The sequence below is a fragment of the Paroedura picta genome, chromosome 3 (genome assembly GCF_049243985.1).
Source record: "Paroedura picta isolate Pp20150507F chromosome 3, Ppicta_v3.0, whole genome shotgun sequence".
NCBI classification, from domain to species: Eukaryota; Metazoa; Chordata; class Lepidosauria; order Squamata; family Gekkonidae; genus Paroedura; species Paroedura picta.
In genome coordinates, this window is record NC_135371.1 from 93,902,180 (window position 1) to 93,929,214 (window position 27,035).

At 45.6% G+C, this 27,035-nt stretch overlaps 1 protein-coding gene across 10 annotated transcripts in view; it reads right to left on the bottom strand.

Annotated features, from left to right (window-relative positions):
• The window catches only part of RAPGEF6 (Rap guanine nucleotide exchange factor 6), a 222,360-nt gene that overhangs the window by 80,021 nt on the left and 115,304 nt on the right, over window positions 1-27,035 (bottom strand). For all 10 annotated transcript variants that reach the window (XM_077326867.1, XM_077326865.1, XM_077326862.1 and 7 more), the window contains one exon: window positions 13,362-13,493. In XM_077326867.1, coding sequence (XP_077182982.1) covers window positions 13,362-13,493 — 132 coding nt within the window. The remainder of the gene's footprint in view (window positions 1-13,361; window positions 13,494-27,035) is intronic.

The window sequence follows — 27,035 nt, forward strand, 5'->3', positions numbered from 1 at the left end:
GGTTGAAGAGAATCAACTCCATTACACTCCCTCTATCTATGTATCAGAGCAATCAACCAGTTTCAGTGCCATGATACATCTAAAATTGGAGAGAAACATGCATGGATAATGCACTTCATTTAGAAACATCTGATGCTGAACTGCTGTCACCAGTGCAGACATTGACCAAAACAATTGTTGCAACCAGTCAATATTTTGTACAATTGCCATAGTGAAGGGACAGTTTTTTAGGTGCATCCTAATAACTGTTTCCTTTGACAAAGCTGGAAATACCTACTTTCTCAGCTTCTACCCCCACCCAGACACATGTTCTAACTCAGAAAGCCAGCTGGTAGCCCTCAGCATCCTCATACCACAGTAGCAGAAACACTATTCATTCTGGTTCCACCTTTCTGAGTACCCTGAGTGTCCAGCATTCACCTTGGCTGTACAGCCATGCTCAGTATGCAAAGTGCCTGGCATATTCTTTAAGTGTCAGTAGTTCAAGGCACTTTAAAAACAATGTTCCCAAAGCCAAATGGAACATGAATACACAAATTGTCTATATAAATAGAACAATACCTATTTCTGCACCTCTGAACTGGTAGGAAAAAATCTCACTGCTAATTTTTAGGGTGTTTGTTCTTGAATTATGTATGAAAACTCCTTTAGCTCTATAACTCAAATCAGCTACATATAGCCCACGTTCAGCAACTATGAAAGCACCTTTATCTTGGTAAGATTTTTCTTTTATCAATTAAAATACTTTCCAGCATGAATTCATCCTACAACAGGCAGAAACAAAACTAAATAAACAGGCTTGATCTATTACTTCCCACCCTTAGCTGAGTAGAGTAATAGGACACGACTCAATATTTAACAGATAAATCAAATCATTTACTATGATTTAGAGATCAAAGTTTGTGTTCAGTGGCACCTTTAAGATATACTTCATTGTGTGCATGCACACAACAGTTTATACCTTGAATAAAACATTGGTGGTCTTAAAGGTGTCATTGGACTCAAAATTTGTTTTGCTGCTTCATTCCAACATGGCTATACTCTTTAATCTATTACTGAAAATGAGACTTAAAGAAGCCCTCCTGGAGCCTTCCTTTCTCCCATAGAATGCAAGTAGACCAAACATTTTTCTGATGTTGGGCACTAGCTGAGGACCTTCCGTATTTTAATCATTCAACCACTACAGATCACCCAGCCTTTATGAATCATATACTTGATGTGGTTTGGAAAAAGTAATACATAAGACTGAGTTTCCAACAAAATATACGTTGTCTCTAATTTGAATATCTTTTGATGTAGAACACATTTACTGCCATGTTCCCTAAAATTGATATGAGAATGGATATGCAATTCGTTGTCCCACCTTTGGGAGCACGGCAGTAGATCGTGGCTGCAGAGCAGCAAGGCTCAGAGTTCTGCCACAGTACCGCCCATCTTCCTAGGCCCGTCCTGCTCTTCAGAGAAGGGGACTTCCCTGGGAAGAGGGGAGATATTACAGGAAGAGCCACTACCTGCACAGGGAGTCTGTTCGTGTGTGTGGGAAGGGGGAGGGGAGGGACCTGGAAGGAGAGATAGGTGGGAGAAGCAAGGAGGCATTGGGGGGAAGGAATCTGTGTCCCCCACCTTCCCGACGTAGATGTGTTCCACATAAGGGGCAAGAATCCTTGTTGGTAGATTTTTTTCTTTGTGGAGGGGGGAAATGTCAGATTTCTTTTCAAGGGTTCTACCAGCCCTCCACCTCAGCTTAGCATAGGAACCTTCTCAACTCAGGCTAAATTTAGTGGGAACAGCTTCAATACCTCCAGCTCGTTTCTTTTCTATTAGTCTGCCTGTTCAGTATTACCCCACTTATGTATTATAACAAGAGCCTCTTGTGGCACAGAGTGGTAAGGCAGCAGACATGCAGTCTGAAGCTCTGCCCATGAGGCTGGGAGTTCAATCCCAGCAGCCGGCTCAAGGTTGACTCAGCCTTCCATCCTTATGAGGTCGGTAAAATGAGTACCCAGCTTGCTGGGGGGTAAATGGTGATGACTGGGGAAGGCACTGGCAAACCACCCCGTATTGACTCTGCCATGAAAACGCTAGAGGGCGTCACCCCAAGCGTCAGACATGACCCGGTGCTTGCACAGGGGGTACCTTTACCTTTGTGTACAATAACAAAAGAGAACACAGATGTAGTTCATTTGATAATGTCGAGATGAAGGAGCCAAAGGCATAAGAAACAAAACAGTTTCAATTCCAAATCTCCTTGAGGAATGGCAATGTTCCACAGCAGTAACATATAATATACCTGCGTAGCTTCAAAAGTAAGCAGAAGTTGCAAATGAATTTAGGTAAGAACACTAACCATCATGAGAAAGCTTTACAAGGTACACTATTCACTTTCAGTTAGTTCAGCAGAATGACCATTGAATACATACCGAGAAAGGTCCTTCTCTCCTGGGGTATAAGAGGACATCTTGCTGGGTGAGATTCCACCGTCGGATAAAGGGAGGCAGGAACTTAACAGTTCTTCTTCCGGTCCCTAGGTGGCATTCACCCGGCCCCTTCAGTTCGGCCACTGCCATAGCTGTTCGCATCTCAGGCATTCATAACCACAACTTATAACCTAGGAACCTCCTAACAGAAGAAGAACTAGAGACACATAACAACCAACAATACGGAAGAAAACACATTATGACATGTAGATAACTCTGCTCTGGGACAACTTCCAGATGCCCTGCGGCTAAGTATCTTTTCTTTTTAACTTGACGATGGAAGGGAGGGATCAAGATGTCCTCTTATACCCCAGGAGAGAAGGACCTTTCTCGGTATGTATTCAATGGTCATTCTCCTCCTGGGGCGAGGACATCTTGCTGGGACCTCCCATAGCAGTCCGTAGAATCAGGGTGGGCCATAGTCATCTGTATTGATTATGTTTTGCAGCACTCTTCGCCCAAACGCTGCTTCCGCTGAGCTGTAAGCGTCTATCTTGTAATGGCGAATGAATGTCGAGGCGTTGGCCCATGTTGCTGCTCTGAAAATTTCGAGAATCGATGCTCTACCAAACAAGGCTGCTGACGTTGCCGTACTCCTTACTGAATGAGCTGTAATACCAGGTGGTGGCGTCAACTTCTGAGCCAAGTATGCTTCCGCAATGGCTGCTCTGAGGCAACTACCGATAGCCCTGCTGGACAGCTTCGAGCCCTGGTTTGGGGCTGCAATAGACACAAATAACGAATCAGACATTCTCATCTTCTCTGTTCTGATAATATAAGCCTTTAAAGAGCGCTGCACATCCAGAGTGTGCCAAGTTATCTCCTTCGGATGGACCGGGTTTGGGCAAAAAGACGGTAGGACCAAATCTTGGCTAAGATGAAAGTTGGACAGCACCTTCGGTTTGAAGGCTGGATCCGTTCTTAATACCACTTTATCCTTGTGAAAGATGCAGAGTTCTTTTCTGACCGATAGAGCTGCCAGTTCTGATATCCTTCTGGCTGAAGTCACTGCTGTAAGGAAGATAGTCTTCATCCTCAGATGTTTCAATGAAATGTCCATTATTGGCTCAAAGGGGTGTCTCGTCATTCCCGTTAAAACTTTATTCAGATTCCAAGTGGGGAATCTATGGGCAATCGGACCCTGGATTTGGGTGGCTCCTTTGAGGAAACAGATGATATGAGGATGCTTAGAAATCGGCTTGCCTTTAAAATTTGGAAGGACAGATACTAAGGCTGCCACTTGTCGCTGAAGAGTAGCCACCTTCAACTTTTGTGCCAGACCATCTTGAAGGAACTGCAACACATCCCGTAGTCTTGGAGACAGGTGATCCACCTTCTTCCGCCGGCACCAGCGAACGAATGCCTTCCACGAGGCATTGTAGATACTGTTGGTCGACTGGCGCCTGGATGCCATAATCGTCTCAACCACTTCCGTACTGTAACCTTCCGTCATCAGGTGGCCCCGCTCAACCTCCAGGCGGTCAGTTGGAGCCATTCCGGGTCCGGATGCCAAATAGGACCTTGTTGGAGCATGTCCGGCTGTACTGGAATCTGCAGCGGGTCCCGCACTGACATGCACACCAGGGTTGAAAACCACGGTCGACGACGCCATCTCGGAGCTATTAGTATCACCTCCGCCTTGAGCTCTTTTACCCTCGCGAGCAGGCGTGTAATCACCGGGAATGGCAGGAAGGCGTAAAGCAAGCCCTTTGGCCACTGGGCCAACAGTGCATCCGTCTTCTCCGCTGAAGGATAGAAGTACCGGGAAAAGAACCTGGGCATCTGGCTGTTGTCCACTGTTACAAACAGGTCCAGCTTTGGCTGACCGAAGATTGATGTTATCCAGGCGAAGATTTCCGGCTTCAGATGCCATTCCGCTGCGGACACCGTCGCTCTGCTCAGCCAGTCTGCTTGGACGTTTTCTTTTCCCTTTATGTATTCTGCCTCATCGACAACAGGTTGGCCTCCGCCCAACACAAGGTCTTCACGGCTTCCCTGTGAAGGTTTGAGGACCTGGGTCCGCCTTGGTTGATAAGGTAGGCCTTCGTTGCCATGTTGTCCGTTCTTACCAACACATGAGTATTTTTTATTCGACATTGGAAGTGTTGTAGAGCCCTGAAGACCACCTTCATTTTCAGGCCATTTATTGGAAGTGCGGATTCCTCTGAGGACCATCTTCCCTGGGCTGAATGGCTCTCCAGCGTGGCCCCCCAACCCCTCAGACTGGCATCCGTGAACAGTTGTTTTTCCAGCCTGGGGCCGAATAGCTTTCCTTTCGACAGGTTGACCTTCTTGGTCCACCAGGCTAAGCTGGTTTTTACGGCTTGTGGTACCTTTAATTTCTTGTCCAGTTTCATCGAAATCTGGTGTTGGAATGGACGCAACAAGCTCTGGAGCTGGCGAGAATGCAGTCTTCCCCATTCCACTGTGCACAAGTTCGACACCAAGACACCCATCATACTTGCTAGCGTCACTTCCTTTTATTATCTGATTTGCCAATTCCCTGTTTTTTTGAACTTTCTTGTCTGTCATGAAGAGTCTGGATGCCACCATATCTATCAGTACCCCCAGATGCTGAAGGGACTGAGACGGGATTAGCGAGCTCTTCTGAAGCTTCTGAAGGATTTGCAACGCGATTGCGGTGTGGCTGTTGGCTTGTTGGAGGGACTGAGCCCTCAGTAACAGGTCGTCTAAATTTGGATGCAGGTGAATTCCTTGCTTCCGTAAATAGGCTACGGGGGCAATTAACAGCTTCGAGAAAACTCTGGGTGCCGTTGAGAGTCCAAACGGTAAAGCTCTGTACTGATAGTGGTGCTGACCCACGCAGAACCTGAGGAACTTCTTGTGTCCGTTCCGGATCGGAATATGCAGGTATGCTTCCGTGAGTTCTAATGATGTAAGGTACTCTCCTTTTTGTATCGCTTCCGAAATGGATTTGAGGGTTTCCAGCCTGAAGTGGCGAAACGATGGAAGCGATTCAGGAACTTTAGATCTAACACTGCTCGCCAGTCCCCGTTGGATTTGGGTACTGTGAAGAATACTGAGTACACTCCCGTCCTTTCCTCTCCGTGAGGTACGGGTTCTATTGCCCTGATGTCGATCAGGTGTTGTATGGCGGCTTGAGTTCTTTCCAGCTTTAGTTTTGATCTTGGGTAGAGTGACTGAATGAAGTGATTCGGTGGGAACTTGAAGAATTCTATGGCGTAACCCTGTTCTATTATTTCCAATGACCAGCTGTCTGCCTGGTATCTTGTCCACTGATCCAGGAACAGGGCTAGTCTTCCTCCCACAGGAATGATGGAGTCACGCCTTGTGAGGTTTTCCGTCTCTTTCCTGCTTTGGAGGAGGGTTTACTCACTGGAATCCATTGGAGTAGCCCCCCCTGAAGTTCTGTCTGGCATTGGACCTGCTAGATCTCCTGTCTTGTCTTTGTTTGTTGTATGAGCTGAAGGAACGAAAGGAGTTACCTGCAGGTTGGGAGAACCTTCTATCCGTTCTCCGCAAGTTCCTTGGCATTACTCGCTTTTTATCACGTGTCTCCACCAGGAACTTGTCCAAAGACTCTCTGAAAAGTTTCGATCCATGAAATGGATAAGCAGTGACGATTGATTTCGCTTCTGTGTCTGCCTGCCATGCTCTCAGCCACAGTGTCCTTCTCGCTGCTGCCGCTGTGGCCATGGCTCTGGCGTTGAAGATGGATGCGTCTAAGGCGGCGTATGCTGAAAAACAAGATGCTTTTAGTACTCTGTTCATTCCTTCTGCCACTCTCTTATCTGGTTCCGGCAACAGTTGAATCAGCTTCTTGATCGTGGCTCTGGATACAATTGAAGCTATTGAAGATGCTCTTAGAGACATTGCTAAGGTTTCATGAGTTTTACGTAACGCAAAGTCCGCCTTCCTACCCATTATATCTCTTACAGATCCCTAACCATCTTCCGAGAGAAGACCATAGGATTACAGCCCTACTACCGGGGCATCCACAATAGGAGTCCTTAAAACTTCCTCTACGTAATCAGGCATGGTATACAGCTTTTTTGCATACGCTGGTAACTGCCTGTTTGCCATGGGCTTTTCCCATTCCGCTCTGAATTTTTTCTCAAAAAATACTGGTAGTGGAAAGTTTCTAGGAACATCCTCCTCTGGGGGAAAATATTCTTTATTGCCATAAGGCCTTCTAGGGTCCTGATCCTCTGGATCATCCGTCCCCGTTAAGACATTTAGACAACAAATACTGATAGTCTTCTGGTTTGAATAATCTTTTGGATACCTCAGGTAATTCCATAATTTCAATCACTTCTTCATCAGATAAAAATTCCCCATCTTCCTTTACTGAGGACTCATCTGCTGTAGAAGGATAATCCTCCCTGTCAGGACTCCAATGGGGTCTTTTGCGCGCTGCTTTTGTGGGCTAGGAGGGTCTTTGTTCAACCGAGTCCCCATATTCCTCCCTTTCTGTGTCAGGGGAGGCCTGCCTGCGACATCTATGCCCCTCAGGCCCTCTTTCTCTTTTTTCTAACTGCGCTTGTACTACCTCTGAAATACAGGCAATTAATTCCTTAGATAATAAATGTTGCCCACTGGGCCTTACTGTACTCCTGGATTGGCTCTCCTCTCCTTCCTCCTCGACCTCGGTCTCCTCGTGAGCAAGCGTGGACCGGGTCGCAACCGCAGAGCCGCCCGATTTTTTTCAAAATGGCCGCCGCGCATCTTCTCCCTGCTCCTTTCCCGCGCTTCGGACTTCTTGCGGCGTTTTGCCGCTTGGCGGCTTGGCTCCTCGTTGGCTGGTTTGGGGACGGCCTGCGGCATGCCCTCCAGCTTTTTCGGCTCCCGTTCGGTGGGTTCCATCGGCGCCTCTAATTCCCCTTCGGATAAGAGGTCGTCTGCCATCGAAATCAAGCGGAGCCAGCAATGGGGCTTCGCTGGGAAGTTTTGCCTTTAACGGCCTTTTCCCAGAGCCGAGTTACCAACAGGGTGGGGGGGGGGTTTCTCTCTTTTTCTTTTTTTTAAGAGGAGAGGCAAACACACAAACGGAGACTGACAAGTAGGTAGTCACACACGAGGGAAGGTTGGAAAGAAATAGGTAGGACTTGAGGTGAAATCTATTTGGATCTTCCAGCTCAACTGCTCTCCCTCCGGGGCAGAAACCGAACTGAAGAGGCCGGGTGAGTGCCATCTAGGGACTGGAAGAAGAACTGTTAAGTTCCTGCCTCTCTTGATCCGACGGTGGAATCTCACCCAGCAAGATGTCCTCGCCCCAGGAGGAGAATACCTCAGTCACCTGAGAAGTTTGGAGATTCATGTATCTTTCAGCATGGAATTCATTCATGTATCATATGACCATATTGTCGGGAATGGCCCGACTTGCAGCCAAAGATCCTCTCCCCACAGGCAGACTAGCAGTCTCTCGGGAACAGGGGGCAGCGGCCACAGACCCATACGCGGGAGAGACAAAGGAGGAAAGTGAACAGAAAGGAAACGAAGAACGCCGACAGACTGGTCGCGCCCGGCTCAAAGTGAGGGCAGAACAGATAATGAAGAACAGGTGTACCCGGAAGAACTGGTGGGAGGTTCTTGAGGGCTCGGGAGGTGGGGACGAGGAGAGGAAGGATATTTAAATGGGGCAGTCGGCGTCTGTGAGGAGGCGGGGTTCAGCATAGTGAGGAAACTATTCTGAACCCGGGAGTCGTGAATGCAAGTCATTCAACAGGACTCCGTTCTGAGACGCTGCCTATCCTGAGAACTATCTTTCCTGGCCTGGTCTTCAGCTCCCGACATCGTGGCGGAGAAGGAACAAGAAACCCCGGACCCTGACACATATACAGTCCTTTCTGATTTATAATCAGCATTGACTAAGCAAAATACTGTTGTAATTGTCCCACTAGCCTTATCAGGGTCTGGCTGTGGATCATTAAAAAAAAATGTACTTGTATAGAAATGTCTTAAGTAGCCTACTGAGAGCAACCAAATTTGGAAAGCATTATTTGTACCAAAAGCCATTACAATGTGATCCCATTACACAAACATCAATTTATGGAATTAATAGAACACAATAAAAAATCCATTCTTTACACATATTGATTCATCACAGGAAAGCTTTTAATATCGCTTAAATACAAGTCCAAAAGGTAATCATGCTTTCAGGAGTGTTTGTAGAATTTCACTTGACATACTGCCAGACTTAAATTGGGAAACGGACACAATGGAATCCTAGTATTAAATGTACACAAATACATGTATATACAATAACTGTTATAGGACAGCGGTCTGCAACCTTTTTTGCGGTGTGGACCGCTGCTGATGGATGGGGGAAGAGGGCGACCCAGGGCCCCACACATGCGCGGCAGCTCCCGCGCAAACACGCATGTGCAGACCTGCCGCACATGCACGTTTGCGCCTGGCATTATGCTGGCGGCCGCACTTCCCTCTCCCCCCCCCCCCCCGTAGCAAGAAGCTTACCGGGCCGCAAGCTGATCAGCCACTTCCGTGACCGATTTGCCTGCGGCCTGGCGAGCTTCTCCTTGCAGGAGGGGGCAGGCAGAAGGAGCCGTGGCCCGATGCCGAGGCCTTCATGGACAGGCACCAGGCTGTGGCCCGGGGGTTGGGGACCACTGTTCTAGTATAAGCTTAGCTGAAAGGTATAACTGTACTGCAAAATTCGTCCAACAGATTGTTTAGTTCTTCGGGTGGTTTAGTTCTTCAGAATCTAAAATTCAACAGAATTATCAGCGGAGGGTGAGGGCAATCTGTGATTCTGAGACTGCTTATAAAGAGAAAAATGAAATTGTACTTAGGGGGATGTTACAGAACTTCTTTTTGCTACAAGGAATGAGAATTTATTTTATATTCACAGTACAGTAATCATGCCACAAGATTTTTAAATGTCTTAAAATTGTGAAGTAGTTCCCACCTGTAACCTTTAAATATTACTGTTTGACGAAGTAATACATTTATATTTTACCCCTAAATAGTTGCAGCAAATGCCAAACAAACCCTTGACAATTATGTGGAGGTCATTCATTGCCATTTAGCATACTTTTGCTCCAAGCATTAATTATTGACATATAATTGATCAAGGGTGAAAATAACTTACAGGATTGGTGGTAGATGTAAGATTCAGTTGCTTTATAAGGATTCAAGATTATTTATTTATTTATTTATTTTTATTTATTTATTTATTTATTTATTTTATTTATATACCACCCTTTCCGAGGGCTCAGGGTGGTTTACAGAAAACAGGAAAAGATACAGATTATACAAAAGAAACACGGTGACTTTGCAGAATAATACTTGTGTGGCAGGCAAAGTGAGGAAGGAAGCACCAGAGATAAGGAGAAAACATGCGAGAACTGATTGAATTTTGAAGTTTTGGCTGTGTACGAGGAGAAAATCCCTAATCATTAAGCCCCTCCTAGTAATTCTTCATAGGTTCTCTCCACCAGCACCTCAGTATAAAGTGTCAGGCAGCAAAACAGAATTTCCCACAGGCAAGCCATGGTTTTTGATACACTTAGGAAAGCAAAAGGGAGAACAAGAAATTGGCATTTTTAGTTCATTGGAAGAAAACATTTGGAGTCAAGGGAATATTTTGTTTATTCCTTACCCAAATTTCTCTGATGCATCTTCCAATGAACCCATGCCTCAGCCTACATGGGAACAGAACTTCAGAACCTCCACATTTTATTGTGTCACAAAAAGATTGACTTGAGGCACCTCCCAAATCACAAATATCTTATTTATATATTCTTGTTTGAGGGCTCATTTGTGGGAAATAATAATTTCCCAGTTGACCTTGTCTGCTCCTGCATTCAGTGTCCCATGGATATGGATAGCCTGTATGAATGCACTGAGCACCAAAACTCCCAATTGTTAATGGCTTCTTGGCATACATGTCTAAACCCTGTCCACCCAATTTGTTTATACAAACCATAGTGGCTGTGTTGTCCATTTGTAAAAAATGGACCAGTTACAAAGGATATCTAAGAAACAACTAAGGGTATACCTCACTGTTCGCAATTCAGGAATATTAATATGGAGATTCTTCTCAAAAGAAAAGCCTTCACAGTTGGCCCCCGAACCCAGAAGAAGAAGAAGAATTGGGTTTTATACCCTGCTTACTATCTGAAGTAGTCTCAAAGCAGCCTTCACTTATTCTCCACACAATAGACACCCTGAGAGGTAGGTGAGGCTGAAAGAGCACTGAGAGAGACTGCTCTTTGAGAACAGCTCTAACAGAACTGTGAATAGCCCAAGGTCACCCAACTGGCTGCATGTGGAGGAGTGGGGAATGAAACCCAGCTTGAAAGTTTAGAAGCTGCTGTTCTTAACCACTACATCAAGCTAGCTCTCCAGAGAATGATGCATCTGTGATCTTAGAATCATACAGTTGGAAGGGACATCCTGGGTCATCTAGTCCAACAACCTTCACTATGCAGGACACTCACAAACCTATAACTCATCCACTGTAACCTGCCACCCCCTTGAACCTTCACAGAATCAGCTGCTCCACTAGATGGCTATCCAAACTCTGTTTAAAAATTTCCAAAGATGGAGAACCCACCACCTTCCGAGGACGCCTGTTCCACAGAGAAACCACTCTGTTAGGAACTTATTTCAGTTGTCTAGATGGAATTTCTTTTGAATTAATTTCATCCCATTGGTTTTGGCCTGTTCCATCCTCTATATCAGTGGTCCCCAACCTGCGGGCTGCGGCCCGGTGCCGGGCCGCAAAGGCCATGGCGCCGGGCCGCGGCTCCCTCTCCCCGCCCCCCCCCGCAGTAAAAAACTTCCCCGGCCGCAAGCTTGCGGCCCGGGAAGCTTCTTACTGCGGGGAGGGCAGGGAGAGGAAATCAGGGCCGGGCCGTGCATGGCTCGCAGGCGCGGCTAGATCCGCGGGCGCGGCCCGCGGGCGCGGCCCGATGCGTGGGCGTGGCCCGCGCGGGCGCGGTCCCCGCGGGCGCGGCCCGATGCCCTGCGGGTCCCCAGCCTAATAAAGGTTGGGGACCACTGCTCTATATCAGTGGTCCCCAACTTTTTTATCACCGGGGACCGGTCAACGCTTGTCAATTTTACTGAGGCCGGGGGGCGGTAGTCTTTTGCCAAGGGACGCTGCCGCTGCCTGAGCCCCTGCTCCACTTGCTTTCCCGCCACCCACTAGGGGGGGCGCTGCCAGGACTAGCTCCTATCTATATTTTATTTATTTATTTTTTAAGACCATGGACAGAAAATTATATTTTCTTTTCCTCAGAAGCTTCACCGGAATCTCCTTTATCATCATCATCATCATTATTATTTAATTTATATCCCACCTCCCCCCGGAGGCTCGAGGCAGGTCACATAAAACCAATCCCCTAAAACAATAAAAGCACAATAAAACATAATACAATTAACACAAAAGTTATGACAAGAATGGTGGCAAAATTCAATATAGCTAACCCAATTCCACACCCCCTAAGAAGGGAAAGGGAGGGGGCAGATGACAGACGCAACTGTCACATTTGTGAGGGGGGCTAGATCTTCTTGCTGCCTGGCCTCAACCGAAAGCCTGGCGGAAGAGCTCTGTCTTGCAGGCCCTGCGGAATGATGACAATTCCTGCAGGGCCTGCAGCTCTTCCAGGAGCTCATTCCACCAGGTTGGGGCCAGGACCGAAAAGGCCCTGGCCCTGGTTGAGGCCAGGCAAGCTTCCTTGGGACCGGGAATGACCAACAGGTTAACCCCCGCAGACCATAAGGCTTTAAGAGATTCTCTCCCCCCCCCCCCAACACAAAAAGGTGGTTTATAGTGCTGTCTATAGGATTTGGCCTTTAATACTCCTTGTTGTTAATTGGACAGAGAAACATATTCCCTGTACTGAGAAGTATAAGGTAGTATCATCTTAAATTCTAATCTGTACCCAAACTAATGATGGCAAGGACACAGTGGTCCAAAGTAATGGATTGCCATGCGGGCATACAAGTGGCAGACTTGTTCCCCAACTTAACAGAGACGGGAACTGATTATAGTCAGAAACCTATTTATTTGTTAAGGTGCTGCATCCTTCTGAGATGAAGGCTGAGCTACAGGAATGGAGGAGCTAGTAGTTCTTTGTCTCAAATATGTGCTGGGGATTGTAAGGCTTAGTTACAGGATACTTGGGGAATGAGATGTAAACAAATACAACCAGCAGCTTTGGCAGCAAAAGAATAACTGAGGGTAAAGATTCTCCCTGGGTGAGAACAAAGTCTTTGGCTCCAGCACACAGAGCCCCAAAGAGACTTTTCGTTATAAAATCTCCCTGATGGCAGGCCTGCTCATGTGCAATCCCCATGTGATGATAAAAATTCTAGTTCTGGGCATGTATCTGTGGAAAGCAGGTGATTCCTACAGCTCTGTGTTTGAATGCTGCTGGTTATTATCCCTGATGGATGTTGACTAATAGGGCAAATAGCTCACACTGCTGGTCATTCATCAGCAATGTGTCGACATGGTAGTGATAGAACCAACTTTACTTACTACTGCACCTGACAGATGTCCACCTATAAGGATAGGCATTCTTTCTTAGTCACCAGTCAGTGCCACTAGCCATTCTCTGAATGTTATCCAGTACCATTAGCCCCAGTTCCTAATTGTCTCAGTTCATAACTGTCTTGTAAAGCGGCATCATATCCCTAATGGTCACTGGCCACCAAAACAGGTAAATGAATCCCTGCTTCAAAGTTTTCCCTTTGCACTCTGTCATCATCTCACAGTCCTCAGACTTGTTCTTTGACAGGAAGCAACAAAGAATGCCCTTCACACAGACACTCTTCTATTTCTTTCCAGCTGGCTCAGGAACAACAGCAAAAAAGTGCTGTGATGTTAGACATGAAAAAGTTATGAACCACAAATACGTTAATGTAAAACTGTACCTGGTAAATGTCAGATAAACTGCTGCTCCCAGAATCACTGGCAATGCTGCAACCAGACTGGCTTGAAGGGACATGTGTGACTTGAGCATGTTGACCATCTGCTAAGTGTATTTTGGTAAGGTCTGCTGGAAGCTAGATGAAAAATAATAGAAGGGATGAGTCTAAAGTTTTTTGTTTCAACCATTATAGAATATACATTGGAAATCAGCAATATTTAAAAGAAAGCCTAATTAACAATTATATGTTAAATGAGATACTAGAAAGCATTTAGGAATACACATTAATCATAAAACTCTAGGAAGCCTCAGTATGCCACCTTTAATTCCATTAGATATGAAAGGCAGGAAATAAAAATGATTTTATTAATTTTTATATGTTAAAATTGAACCTAAATTCCAAATACTACATACACATCAAATTTCAATCCTAAATAGGTCTACAAGACATAAAGATAATTGTACAGGGGCAATGCACAGTGGAGATCGTTTAATTTAATTACCAGTAAATACAGTATCCTCTACTGCTTTATACATCCTTCTAATCTACTGGAGAGAGAAAATACTGCCATGAACCCACTGAAGCAGTCGGTGTGAGCTTAAATGGACTCCGGGGAATGGTAGAGGACAGGAAGGCCTGGAGGATCATTGTCTGTGGGGTCACGATGGGTCGGACACGACTTCGCAACTAACAACAACAACTGTCATGAACCAATACACCATTGAATTACTTACTGCAATACATCTAGCAGTAAAATTACGATTAAATTAACTCATCAGTTCCTAGGAAAAACGTCCATTCATAACTAGGAATGAAGTCAAACAAGCCTATCAGATTCAGCTAAGCACCCTAGAGAATGACCATTGAATACATACCGAGAAGGGTCCTTCTCTCCTGGGGTATAAGAGGACATCTTGCTGGGTGAGATTCCACCGTCGGGTCAAGGGAGGCAGGAACTTAACAGTTCTTCTTCCGGTCCCTAGGTGGCACTCACCCGGCCTCTTCAGTTCGTCCACTGCCATACTGTTCGCATTTTAGGCATATATAACCACAACGTATAACCTAGGAACCTCCTAACAGAAGAAGAACTAGAGACACATCACAATCAAAAACATGGAAGAAACACATTATGACATGTCGAAAACTCTGCTCTGGGACAACTTCCAGATGTATCCTTTCTTTAGTTTGATGATGGAAGGGAGGGATCAAGATGTCCTCTTATACCCCAGGAGAGAAGGACCCTTCTCGGTATGTATTGAATGGTCATTCTTCTCCTGGGGCGAGGACATCTTGCTGGGACCTCCCATAGCAGTCCGTAGAATCAGGGTGGGCCATCGTCATCTGTATTGATTACGTTTTGCAGCACTCTTCGCCCAAACGCTGCTTCCGCTGAGCTGTAAGCGTCTATCTTGTAATGGCGAATGAATGTCGAGGCGTTGGCCCATGTTGCTGCTCTGCAAATTTCGAGAATCGATGCTCTACCGAACAAGGCCGCTGACATTGCCGTACTCCTTACTGAATGAGCTGTAACACCAGGTGGCGGAGTCAACTTCTGAGCCACGTACGCTTCCGCAATGGCCGCTCTGAGGCAACTACCGATAGCCCTGCTGGACAGCTTCGAGCCCTGGTTTGGGGCTGCAATGGACACAAATAATGAGTCAGACCTTCTTATATTCTCTGTTCTGATGATATAAGCCTTTAAGGAGCGCCGCACATCTAGGGTGTGCCAAGTTATCTCCTTCGGATGGACCGGGTTTGGACAAAAGGACGGTAAGACCAAATCTTGGTTAAGATGAAAATTGGACAGCACCTTCGGTTTGAAGGCTGGATCCGTTCTTAGTACCATTTTATCCTTGTGAAAGATGCAGAGTTCTTTCCTGACCGATAGAGCTGCCAGTTCTGATATCCTTCTGGCTGAAGTCACTGCTGTAAGGAATATTGTCTTCATCCTCAGATGTTTTAATGAAATATCCATTATTGGCTCAAAGGGGTGTCTCGTCATTCCCGTAAGAACTTTATTCAGATTCCAAGTTGGGAATCTATGGGTAATTGGGCCTTGGACTTGGGTGGCCCTTTTGAGGAAACGGATGATATGAGGGTGCTTAGAAATCGGCTTGCCTTTAAAATTTGGAAGGACAGATACTAAGGCTGCCACTTGTCGCCGAAGAGTCGCCACCTTCAGTCTTTGTGGCAGACCATCTTGAAGGAACTGCAATACATCTCGTAACCTTGGAGACAGCTGATCCACCTTCTTCCGCCGGCACCAGCGAACGAATGCCTTCCATGAGGCATTGTAGATTCTGTTAGTGGACTGGCGCCTGGAAGCCATAATTGTCTCTACTACTTCCGTACTGTAGCCTTCCGTGACTAAGCTCAACCACCAGGCGGTCAGTTGGAGCCATTCCAGGTCTGGATGCCAAATAGGACCTTGTTGGAGCATGTCCAGCTGTACTGGAATCTGCAGTGGCTCCCGCACTGACATGCACACCAGGGTTGAAAACCACGGCCGACGAGGCCATTTCGGAGCTATTAGTATCACCTCCGCCTTCAGCTCTTTTACCCTTGCGAGCAGGCGTGTAATCACCGGAAACGGTGGGAAGGCGTAGAGCAAGCCCTCTGGCCACTGGGCCAGCAGAGCATCCGTCTTTTCCGCTGACGGATGGAAGTATCTGGAAAAGAACCTGGGCATCTGGCTGTTCTCCACTGTCGCAAACAGGTCCAGCTTGGGCTGACCGAGGATTGACGTTATCCAGGCGAAGATTTCCGGCTTCAGACGCCATTCCGCTGCGGACACCGTCGCTCTGCTCAGCCAGTCTGCTTGGACGTTTTCTTTTCCTTTTATGTATTCTGCCCTTATTGACAACAGGTTGGTCTCCGCCCAACACAAGGCCTGCATGGCTTCCCTGTGAAAGTTTGAGGACCTGGATCTGCCCTGGTTGTTCAGGTAGGCTTTGGTTGCTATGTTGTCCGTTCTTACCAACACATGAGTGTTTCTTATTCGACATCGGAAGTGTTGTAGAGCTCTGAAGACCGCCTTCATTTCCAGGACATTTATTGGAAGTTTTGACTCTTCTGAGGACCATCTTCCCTGGGCTGAGTGGCTCTCCAGCGTGGCCCCCCAACCTCTCAGACTCGCATCCGTGAACAGCTGTTTTTCCCGTCTGGGACCGAATAGCTTTCCTTTTGACAGGTTGACCTTCTTGGTCCACCAGGCCAGGCTGGTTTTTACGACTTGTGGTACCTTCATTTTCTTGTCCAGTTTTATGGAGATATGGTGCTGGAATGGTCGTAACAGGCTCTGAAGCTGGCGAGAATGCAGTCTCCCCCATTCCACTGTGCAGAGGTTCAACACCATGACGCCCATCATACTTGCCAGCGTCATTAGGGACGACGTTCTTCCTCTTATTATCTGATTTGCCAATTTTCTGGTTTTTTGTATTTTCCCTTCTGTCATGAAGAGTCTGGATGTCACCGTATCGATCAGTACCCCCAGATGCTGAAGGGACTGGGACGGGATTAGCGAGCTCTCCTGAAGGTTCACAACGAACCCGAAGTCTTGAAGGATTTGCAATGCGATTGCGGTGTGGCTGTTTGCTTGCTGGAGGGACTGAGCCCTCATTAACAGGTCGTCTAAATATGGATGCAGGTGAATCCCTTGCTTCCGTAAGTAGGCCACCGGGGCGATTAACAGCTTCGAGAAAACTGTGGGTGCTGTCGAGAGTCCAAATGGTAAAGCTCTGTACTGATAGTGGAGCTGACCCACGCAGAATCTGAGGAACTTCTTGTGACTGTTTAGGATCGGAATATGCAGGTACACTTCCGTGAGGTCTAACGATGTAAGGTACTCTCCTTTTTGTATCGCTTCCGAAATGGGATTTGAGGGTTTCCATCCTGAAGTGGCGAAGCTTGATGAAGCGATTCAGGAACTTTAGGTCTAACACTGCTTGCCAATCCCCATTGGATTTGGGCACTATGAAGAACACTGAGTACACTCCCGTCCTTTCCTCTCCATGAGGTACAGGTTCTATTGCCCCAATGTCGATCAGGTGTTGTATGGCGGCTTGGGTTCTTTCCAGCTTTGGTTTTAATCTTGGGAAGAGTGACTGGACGAAGTCGTTTGGTGGGAACTTTAGGAATTCTATGGCGTAGCCCTGTTCTATGATTTCCAACGACCAGCTGTCTGCCTGGTATCTTGTCCACTGCTTCAAGAATAGGGCTAGTCTTCCTCCCACTGGGATGACGGAGTCATGCCTTGTGAGGCTTTCCGTCTCTTTCCTGCTTTGGAGGACGGTTTCCTCTCTGGAACCTGTTGGAGTAGCCACCCCTGAAGTTCTGTCTGGTGTTGGACCAGCTAGATCTCCTGTCTTGTCTTTGCCTGTTATATGAGCCGAAGGAACGAAAGGAGTTACCTGCAATTTGAGAGAACCGTCTATCCGTTCTTCTCAGGTTCCTTGGTATTACGCGTTTTTTATCACGTGTCTCCACCAGGACCTTGTCCAAAGACTCCCCGAAAAGTTTGGATCCATGAAATGGATAAGCAGTGACGATTGATTTCGCTTTTGTTCTGCCTGCCATGCTCTCAGCCACAGTGTCCTTCTCGCAGCTGCCGCTGTGGCCATGGCTCTGGCGTTGAAGATGGATGCGTCTGCTGAAAACCATGAAGATGGTGGCGTCTGCTGAAAAACAAGCTGCATTTAGCACTCTGTTCATTCCTTCTGCCACTCTCTTATCTGGTTCCGGCAACAGCTGAATCAGCTTCTTGACCCACATGATTGTGGCTCTGGATACAATTGACGCAATTGAAGATGCTCTTAGAGACATTGCTAAGGTTTCATGGGTTTTACGTAAGGCAAAATCCGCCTTCCTATCCATTATATCTCTTACAGATCCCTGGCCATCTTCCGAGAGAAGACCATAGGCCATGGGCTTTTCCCATTCCGCTCTGAATTTTTTCTCAAAAAATACTGATAGTGGAAAGTTTCTAGGAACATCCTCCTCTGGGGGAAAATATTCTTTATTGCCATAAGGCCTTCTAGGGTCCTGATCCTCTGGATCATCCGTCCCCGTTAAGACATTTAGACAACAAATACTGATAGTCTTCTGGTTTGAATAATCTTTTGGATACCTCAGGTAATTCCATAATTTCAATCACTTCTTCATCAGATAAAAATTCCCCATCTTCCTTTACTGAGGACTCATCTGCTGTAGAAGGATAATCCTCCCTATCAGGACTCCAATGGGGTCTTTTGCGCGCTGCTTTTGTGGGCCAGGAGGGTCTTTGTTCAACCGAGTCCCCATATTCCTCCCTTTCTGTGTCAGGGGAGGCCTGCCTGCGACATCTATGCCCCTCAGGCCCTCTTTCTCTTTTTTCTAACTGCGCTTGCACCACCTCCGAAATACATGCAATTAATTATTTAGATAAAAAATGTTGCCCACTGGGCCTTACTGTACTTCTGGATTGGCTCTCCTCTCCTTCCTCCTCGGCTCCGGTCTCCTCGCGAGCAAGCGTGGACCGGGCCGCAGCTGCAGAGCCGCCTGCCCGATTCTCCTCAAAATGGCCGCCGCGCGTCTTCTCCCTGCTCTTTTCCCGCACTTCAGTCTTCTTGCGGCGTTTTGCCGCTTGACGGCTTGGCTCCACGTTGGCTGGTTTAGGGACGGCCTGCGGCATGCCTTCCAGCTTTTTTGGCTCCTGCTCCGTCGGTTCTATCCGCGCCTCCAGTTCTCCTTCGGACAGGAGGTCGTCTGCCATTGACTTCGAGCTGAGCCGGCAATGGGGCTTCGCTGGGAGGTTTGCCTTTAACGGCCTTTCCCAGAGCCAAGCTTTCAACTGGGTGGGGGGGGGAGGTTTTGTTTGGGGGGGGGGGTTTTGAAGAGGAGAGACAAACGGAGACTGACACACACTTAGGTAGTCACACACAAGGTAAGGTAGATAGAAATAGGTAGATAGATAGAAATAGGTAGAATTTGAGGCTGAAATCTATTCGGGATCTTCCAGCTCAACTGCTCTCCCTCCGAGGCAGAAACCGAACTGAAGAGGCCGGGTGAGTGCCACCTAGGGACCGGAAGAAGAACTGTTAAGTTCCTGCCTCCCTTGACCCGACGGTGGAATCTCACCCAGCAAGATGTCCTCGCCCCAGGAGGAGAAGGCAAACATCCACCACTACAAGATATTCTGCAGCAGCTGGGGGGTGGGGGGAGAAGTGAGCTATTCACAACGGAGTATTGTACAACTCAGAAAATAACATAAGGCAGAACATTCTATAGGAAAAAAAGCACTGCCAACACCATCAGTGCTTTTTCAACTGCCAAACACGGCAGTATTGATATCGTTGACTCCTCCTCCTGTAAAAGATTCAGTGATGTCAGATCTGCTCTGTGGCATCTTTCTTACATGAAACTATTTCTCCCAACCTTATTCTGTAAGAAAGAAAACAGCTCCAGCCACACCATCTAGAACAGGCTTTCTCAACCAAGGTTTTGTGAAACCCTGGGGTTACTTGATTCCCCCGGAAGGGTTTCCTGGATGAGTGCGACATACATAAGGTGATATGACCATGTATAGTCATGGCAACCCCCCCCCCCAAATGACCAGTAATGGACTTGGAAGGGTTGGGAATGGAAGGGACCCAGGGTATGCTTCCCAACCATATTCTGCATGATCAGCCACTTCTGGGATTTCTCAAAGTCTGGAGAATGTTTCAGGGGTTTCTCAACGATAAGAAAAAGTTGAGGAAGGCTGATCTAGAGCAATGGGATGAAAGACTAAACATTATTCTCAGTAGCTTCTTCAATTTTCATGTAGAATCTCACTACACCGCTATCAACATCTGCCCTCCCCACTGGAAGATGAACCCTACCAGGGGATAGGGATTTATCATGGACAACAGCGATTCAGCAGCAATACCTGAAGAAAAGAACTGAATTTCACACCTATCTCTTGTAGTACCAACTTCTTTCACCATAACAATTTTGTGCTATTAATTGTAAATTGTTTACTTTTATTTTAAACTGTCTTGAGAGCCTATTCTGCTGAAAGGTAGTCCAGAAATATAGTTGGTTAGTAAACATATAAAAGCAAACAACTCACAGAATAGTAAAAGACTCCCACTAGCTCCGTGATATTCCAACTCCAACCCCAGTTCTGGTGCTCCCTTATTGACACCTGTGCCAATAGAACCTTGTTGCCTCTTTCTAGGTTCTTCAAAGTCCTGCTTTGCCCCACATGAGAGGATACAATCTTAATTCCTTAGAGCCATACTACAGCTTCCAAAATGTTTATCCAATTCATGGATTAGATTAGAGAAAGGATTTATGAAGTTTGAAGCTAAAATTGTCCATGCTTCTATTTCTATCTGGCTAAAGGCACACTGGGCACATGAAGGATTTCTATCTTTAAACCTGTGCGACAATTATAAATCTATAAGTGGGTCTTTGCTATAGAGGATGAAATCAAAAATCTTGGTTTCTCCCCCCAGGTTCTGCTCAACATGGCAATAGATGAGGGCAAAATTGTGGTAAAACAAAGGATATAAGATTCTGAGTGCCAAACAGAGCTTGCCCATATCCCAAAATACCTTCCTCCACAGTGGTCCCCAACCTGCAGGCCGTGGCCTGGTGCCGGGCTGCGAAGGCCATGGCACCGGGCCGCGGCTCCCTCTCCCCGCCCCCCCCCCCCGCAGTAAAAAACTTCCCAGGCCGCAAGCGATGCGCAGGCAGGGCAGTTGCCCTGCCGGTCCCCAGCCGCAGAAAGGTTGGGGACCACTGTTCCTCCACACAATATCAGATACATTCAAGCCCCAGCAGAGTATCTCTCCTTATAGAAGCCAAACATCTTAGGAGGGCCTTCTCATTAGCAAGAGGTCCTTGCTACCCTCTGCGGTCCTGGAGAGAATTTATAAGGAAGTGCCAAGAACAGAAAGACTCTGACCCTGCAACTCCGGGGAGGTAGAATCTCTTGCACATATGATCCTCAGGTGCCCCCTCTATATAGCTGCAGAACTAGGCAAATTCTACCTCTTCTTGAAAATATTCTCAGCTATACAGAGGAGGAAAAAATTAAACTTCTCCTATGGAGAACCTCAACTGTCACACAAGTTGCCAAATATTGTGCTCAAGTATATAGCATTCAATATGCTCAGTTAAGGAGCTATAAAAGGTGATCTTTATCTTTTGTTTACATGCTGTTTAATTTTAACATTGTTTTAACCTATTGTCTATGTATAAAAATTTTTAACTGTTAAGCCTATTTTCTCCTGTATTACTATAGCATACAATGAAATGTTTGTATTATATTTTATTCTGAATTTTCTACTACCCTATATTTGTTTACAAATTTTATCTGGCCGAAGTGCTGTACAGAATTAACTAAAAATAAAATGACTTTGTTAATGATGAGAGGGGACATAGACAATCTGGCTAGCTTATGTGGCAGTCGGCACTGAAGGCACTATGAGAAGGAACTATAGCTCAATGATACAACACATTTTTTCCCTCATGTGTAAACTTCAAAGTCATTTCCTGGCACTTTCAACTGAAAATATATTTGGAAATATGATGACCTAAGGCAGTGGTTCGCAACCCTGGGGTCCTGACCTCATTTGGGGTCACCTGGCCCCTTCTGTGGGGTCCCCAGGTTGGTTGCCACCATGGCGGCAGTGGCCAGCAGCGGACGGAGGTGGTGGCGGGCAGTAGCTGGAAGTGGTGGCAGGCAGCAGCGGCAGGTAGTGTTGGTAGTCAGCGAAGGAGGAGCCATGGCAATGGCCGCCTCCATGCCGTGCCGACTGTTGTGTGCCTGCCCATGCGTGTGCGCACACCGCCCCCACCGCAGTTGGGGTCGCCAAGTCGGAGCAGTAGAGAACTACTGGCCTAAGGCCTTGTAGAATAAATGCCTGACAGTATAGAGAATTCTGAGCTAGATGGAATAAGGTGTGTCATATATGCTCACTGTCATCACATTTTGTTATTTAGAATGTTTAAAATGGCAAATTTAGCAGATCTACAGGGAAACAGACTGCTATTTTGCGCCTCACCTAAATCTTCAGAATCAGATAGTAAATAACAAAAATATTTCACAAATTGTATACCAAAATATTTCAATGTCTTTCTTTGCAATTGTGTTCAATTGTGTATGTATTATAATGCAATAATGATATTAATAACTTCTTTTGGACAATAAAGAGCCCTTACCACATCAAATTTAAGGAGGGAAATTCTACTTTGAATGGATCTCCAAATAAAATACTTAAAACAGAAAGACAATGTCCTGCACTACTACTATTTATAGGCTACATTTGTAGATGTGTCTTAGCGCCTCTGCTCTAAGTAATATATCAAGGTCCTTTTTCTTTAGAATGAAGTTTCAGAGCACACCTTGATTTAATTCCATTTTATATAATCCATATACATGAAGAGTGATTCATACTTCTGACAACATGCTGAAGGTTCCAAAGACTCCTATTGGTGAAATCTCTCCTCCCCCAAGGCTAATTGCTGCCCTTGCTCCGGATTCTGCACCCCCTCCTCCGTTCAGGCCTGCTGTGAAGGAAGCCTCTAACGGCCCCTGACTGAGGCAAGGGATGCATTTCCGAGACCAACACAGGGCCGTCTGAGGGCATGGGTGTGCTTTCCTTTTGAGGGGGAAAAACTTTCCCATTCTGCCTAACCACTGGCTGACAGGGAGGTCACAGAATAACCCCTTCTCACTTAAAATACTGCTGTACCCAGCCTCTCTTCTCGAGGGCAGATGCAGCCAAGCCATGCGTGTCTCTTCTCCACCACTCTCTGAACCTTTGAGGCCTACCATACAAGATTGTTGTGCAGATGAAACTATACACTGTTGTAGGTGTTATTTTGCATCCTGTTTCATCTGCACAACAACCCTGTGCAGTAGGCCACAAGTATTCCATCTTCACAACAACCTGAATGGGAGCCCTTAAATGTTAATTCTGCATAACAACCCTGTACAACCTCCATCGCAGCTATTTCTGCCTTGGGAGCTGATCTTTATAATCTGGAGATGAGCTGTAATTCCAGGAGTGCTCCAGGCTTCACCTGAAGGGAAAGAAGAATATACCACCACAGACATTCTGGCACCTGGTTGCAGCATTTTATATTCAGCTAACAATTGAATCCACATGCATCACAGATTTGTTTTTCTTATAAACCACGTTGGTCTGTGCAGTACCAATATGTAGTTGTGAGAGTTTGCTAACATGCATTTTTATCAGTAAGAAAACAGACTAATAAATATCCAGAGCTGTAAAGAGGAAAAAGCCATATTTGACATAAAAACCTCTATCACCTGCAAATTCTAGGATCTCATCCAAGTATAAATTTCAGCCTTGATTTTCTGCATGTCAAATATACTGTCTGAACACCCTAAGTCTCTTTGCATAGCTCACCATGCTGAAATATATGGGTAAATAACACAATGGCAGCAGCAGTAAAATTGAACCGAAGGATAAGGTTTCAATCATGTTTACCCAGAATAGCACAGCTTATTTATTCAACTGTGAATATATGAGAAGAGATACTGTACAAATCTAAGAGACATTTTCTAGGACCTTCCTAGCCCTCTCCAGGTCAGATCACGAGCTGCCTTAAAAACTCTTCTTACAACAATGCCTCCAGCACATTATTATTTATTCAGCTGCCTGGACAAGCACCCTTAAGCAGTGGTTGTATGCATTCTTTTATTTGTCTTGCTATTAGGAAATGCTGCACATTCCACTGTAGCTGTGCCGCTGTTCTCTGAAAGCTGTAATTGCTGCACCACCTGCGTTGGTGCCAGGTACACAAAAGGTAAGGAAAGAGACTCTAGCAGCATCCACAGGGAATCTTTCTCCTTTAGACCAGTCTATTTTTCTAGATTCCAATTCATCCAAATATACTTTACTTAACAGGTTTTCAAATAGGCTGCATTTTCACTTCATCGTATGTTGCTTAGACTTCAATTTAAAGGGATCTTCTATCTTTTTTTCTCTCCCTTTTCTTGCCTCACCTGTATCTTCTTTACAAGAAACAAGGCCATGAAATAACTTAAGTCTGACATGCCTGCCCACTCTTAACTCTCAAAATTAGCTCTTTACTACGCTACATGCCAGCCAGTCTGGACATTCATTTTAGTTTTATAGGCCTTACTTTTCCTTTAGCAAGGACAGTTAACCTTCTCATGAGCATTTATTTTCTTTTTTTTAATGTGCCATCCTTCTTGTAACTGGGGATTATGTGAGGACAGTTGCTCCGTAATTATACCAAATATATTCACAATTATAACTGAAGGAGGAGAAAGGTTTTCACCTCTTACACTATTCTCTTTTTCAATAACAGCCCAGTTCAGTAAATGGCACCATGCTGAACTTATGCTGAAGCTTCAATTGTGACATAGACCTGCCAGGCAGCTTTTAGAAACTTATTATTTTCATCTTTTCTCTCCATCGTAAAAGAACAGTTTTATTGTCCTCTCTCACAGATTTGTTATGATGATGAATTTGATAAGGATTGCTAAGTAACTTTATAATGTAACAGCAATGCAGAATGAGTAAGAATACTGCAAAATCTTATTTCCATGTATAGCAGTAATAAATGTCCCTATTATTGATCCTGGCACTGATTTTCACTTATGTATCCCAGTTTATTAGGCATGCAATTTTGTAGGCTGCATTTGTTATTAATGGGGTCATCCTAATGCTTAAATAATACAAGTTTATTTTGTGGAATCAGTAATCTGATCCCCAGATGAGCTACTTGGAAGCAGTGTCGTATTTAGTGTAATAGATAATTCGGAAAAGCCCAAAGCAGATATTAAAACAAGGTAAACCAACTGTTTTAGCTCCATCAGGGCCCTGATCTCCTCTGGGAGCTTATTCCACTAGGTGGGGGCCAGGACAGAGAAGGCTCTGGCCCTGGTCGAGGCCAAGTGGGCTTCTTTTGGGCCAGGGATCATTAGTCAGTTGGCGGCAGCAGAGCTTAGGGCTCTTTAGGGGGGGTACACTGGGCTCTGACCGCATATGGCCTTAACAGTAATTACTAGAACCTTTAGCCTGATCCAAAATTTGACTGGTAGCCACTGCAGTTGATGGAGGATGGGCCAAATGTGGGACCTCCACAGTGTTGCTGTGAGCACCCTGGCTGCTGCATTTTGGACGAGCTGTAGTTTCTAGATCAAGGTTAAGGGCAGCCCTTCATTGAGCGAGTTGTATAAGTCCAGTTTAGAGGTGAACATCACTTGGATCACTGTTACTAGGAGTTCCGGGGTGAAGTAGGGTGCTCCGGTATTGGACCCATACCAGTCTGGCTTCTGTCCTGGCCATGGAGTGGAGCATGTGCTGGTTGCCCTAGTGGATGGTAACGAAGAAGAAATTAAAATACAAGAGACCATGAAAAAGACTGCGTGCACTGCATCAAGAAATTTAGTGTTCCTTCTGTTGCCACTTCTCAGCTTCATAGGGGGGAAAGTGGTCATGCAAAAAAAAAAAAAACCCCTCAGCTTCAATTAATGAATTTTTGGCTGCTTTAACATTAATTACATTATTTCTATTTATATTTACTAAAGAATAATAACAATAAGAAATTCTTAGAAAGGCCTGATGGCACAGGAGCTCGAAATTTTCCCCAACAATACAGAACACCAGCAGTCTGACAGCAGTTTGTAAATTTGTTTTTCTGAGAGTGGCACATATGGCCCTTAGGAAAGAAAAGCTGTCATCTTATCCCCTGCTCCAGGCTGACAGCTGAGCTGGAGGGAGATGAGAAGAGCAGAACCTGCAGTACAAGAGCAGGGGGGAAAGTCACATCAAGTGCTGAAACATTAATTTCCCACAGCCATGTAAATTTTCCATTAATTGAAAACTGATTTTTTTTTTAAATTATGCTCACTACAGGAAATGGTCACTGAATTCAAATAGATCTAACCTTTCTTTAAAAGTACAGTCAGCTTTCAAAACTGGACATGGCATTGAGCAATCTCAATGAGTTAAAACATATGAGTTTGAAAGAATAAGGATATGCTTATTTCCTCAAATAGTTATGTCAATGCTTCTGGTAATTTATGCCATGCCTATATTGGGGAAAGAAAGCATGTTATATTAATGTTAGCTCTTTTTAAAATAACCTTGTGCACTTCTCTCAAATTTTACATAACCATTACATGAAAAAAGTTAATTATGACAAGTGCTGGCTTCAGTTATTCAACCATGTCTGTCTTTTGTTCATTTTCTACTTTCAGACAGTGGCAGTTATGAATTAATCTACAGAGACTTTCACTCACTGGCTTTTTGATACCTGCTGCCTTTCTAAACCTATTAACCACTGACCAAGGCTGCCTGTGTGACAGATAGCACTAAAAATATAAGGTTCTAAGTGCTGAAATAAAAGTAACAAGGGAATGATGGCTTAGCAATCCTCACAAGGCATACAGAGCCAGATCAACAGGCTGCTCTGAGGGCCCTGGCTGAGAGGGAATGGATATGTGGGTGTGTGCTGGAGTGAGATTCATTTTGATGCTATTCTGAGTCTAATTCTGACCGAACCTTAGCTGACCATTCACACCAGAGATTCCAGGTTACACAAGAGCTCCCAATGAGTTACGTGGCCTTTCTCAGAAGTTCAGTTGGCCTCTGGCATCATTAGACATCACTGGAGCCCACTTTTCCTGTGGGTCTATGTAATGGATAAATG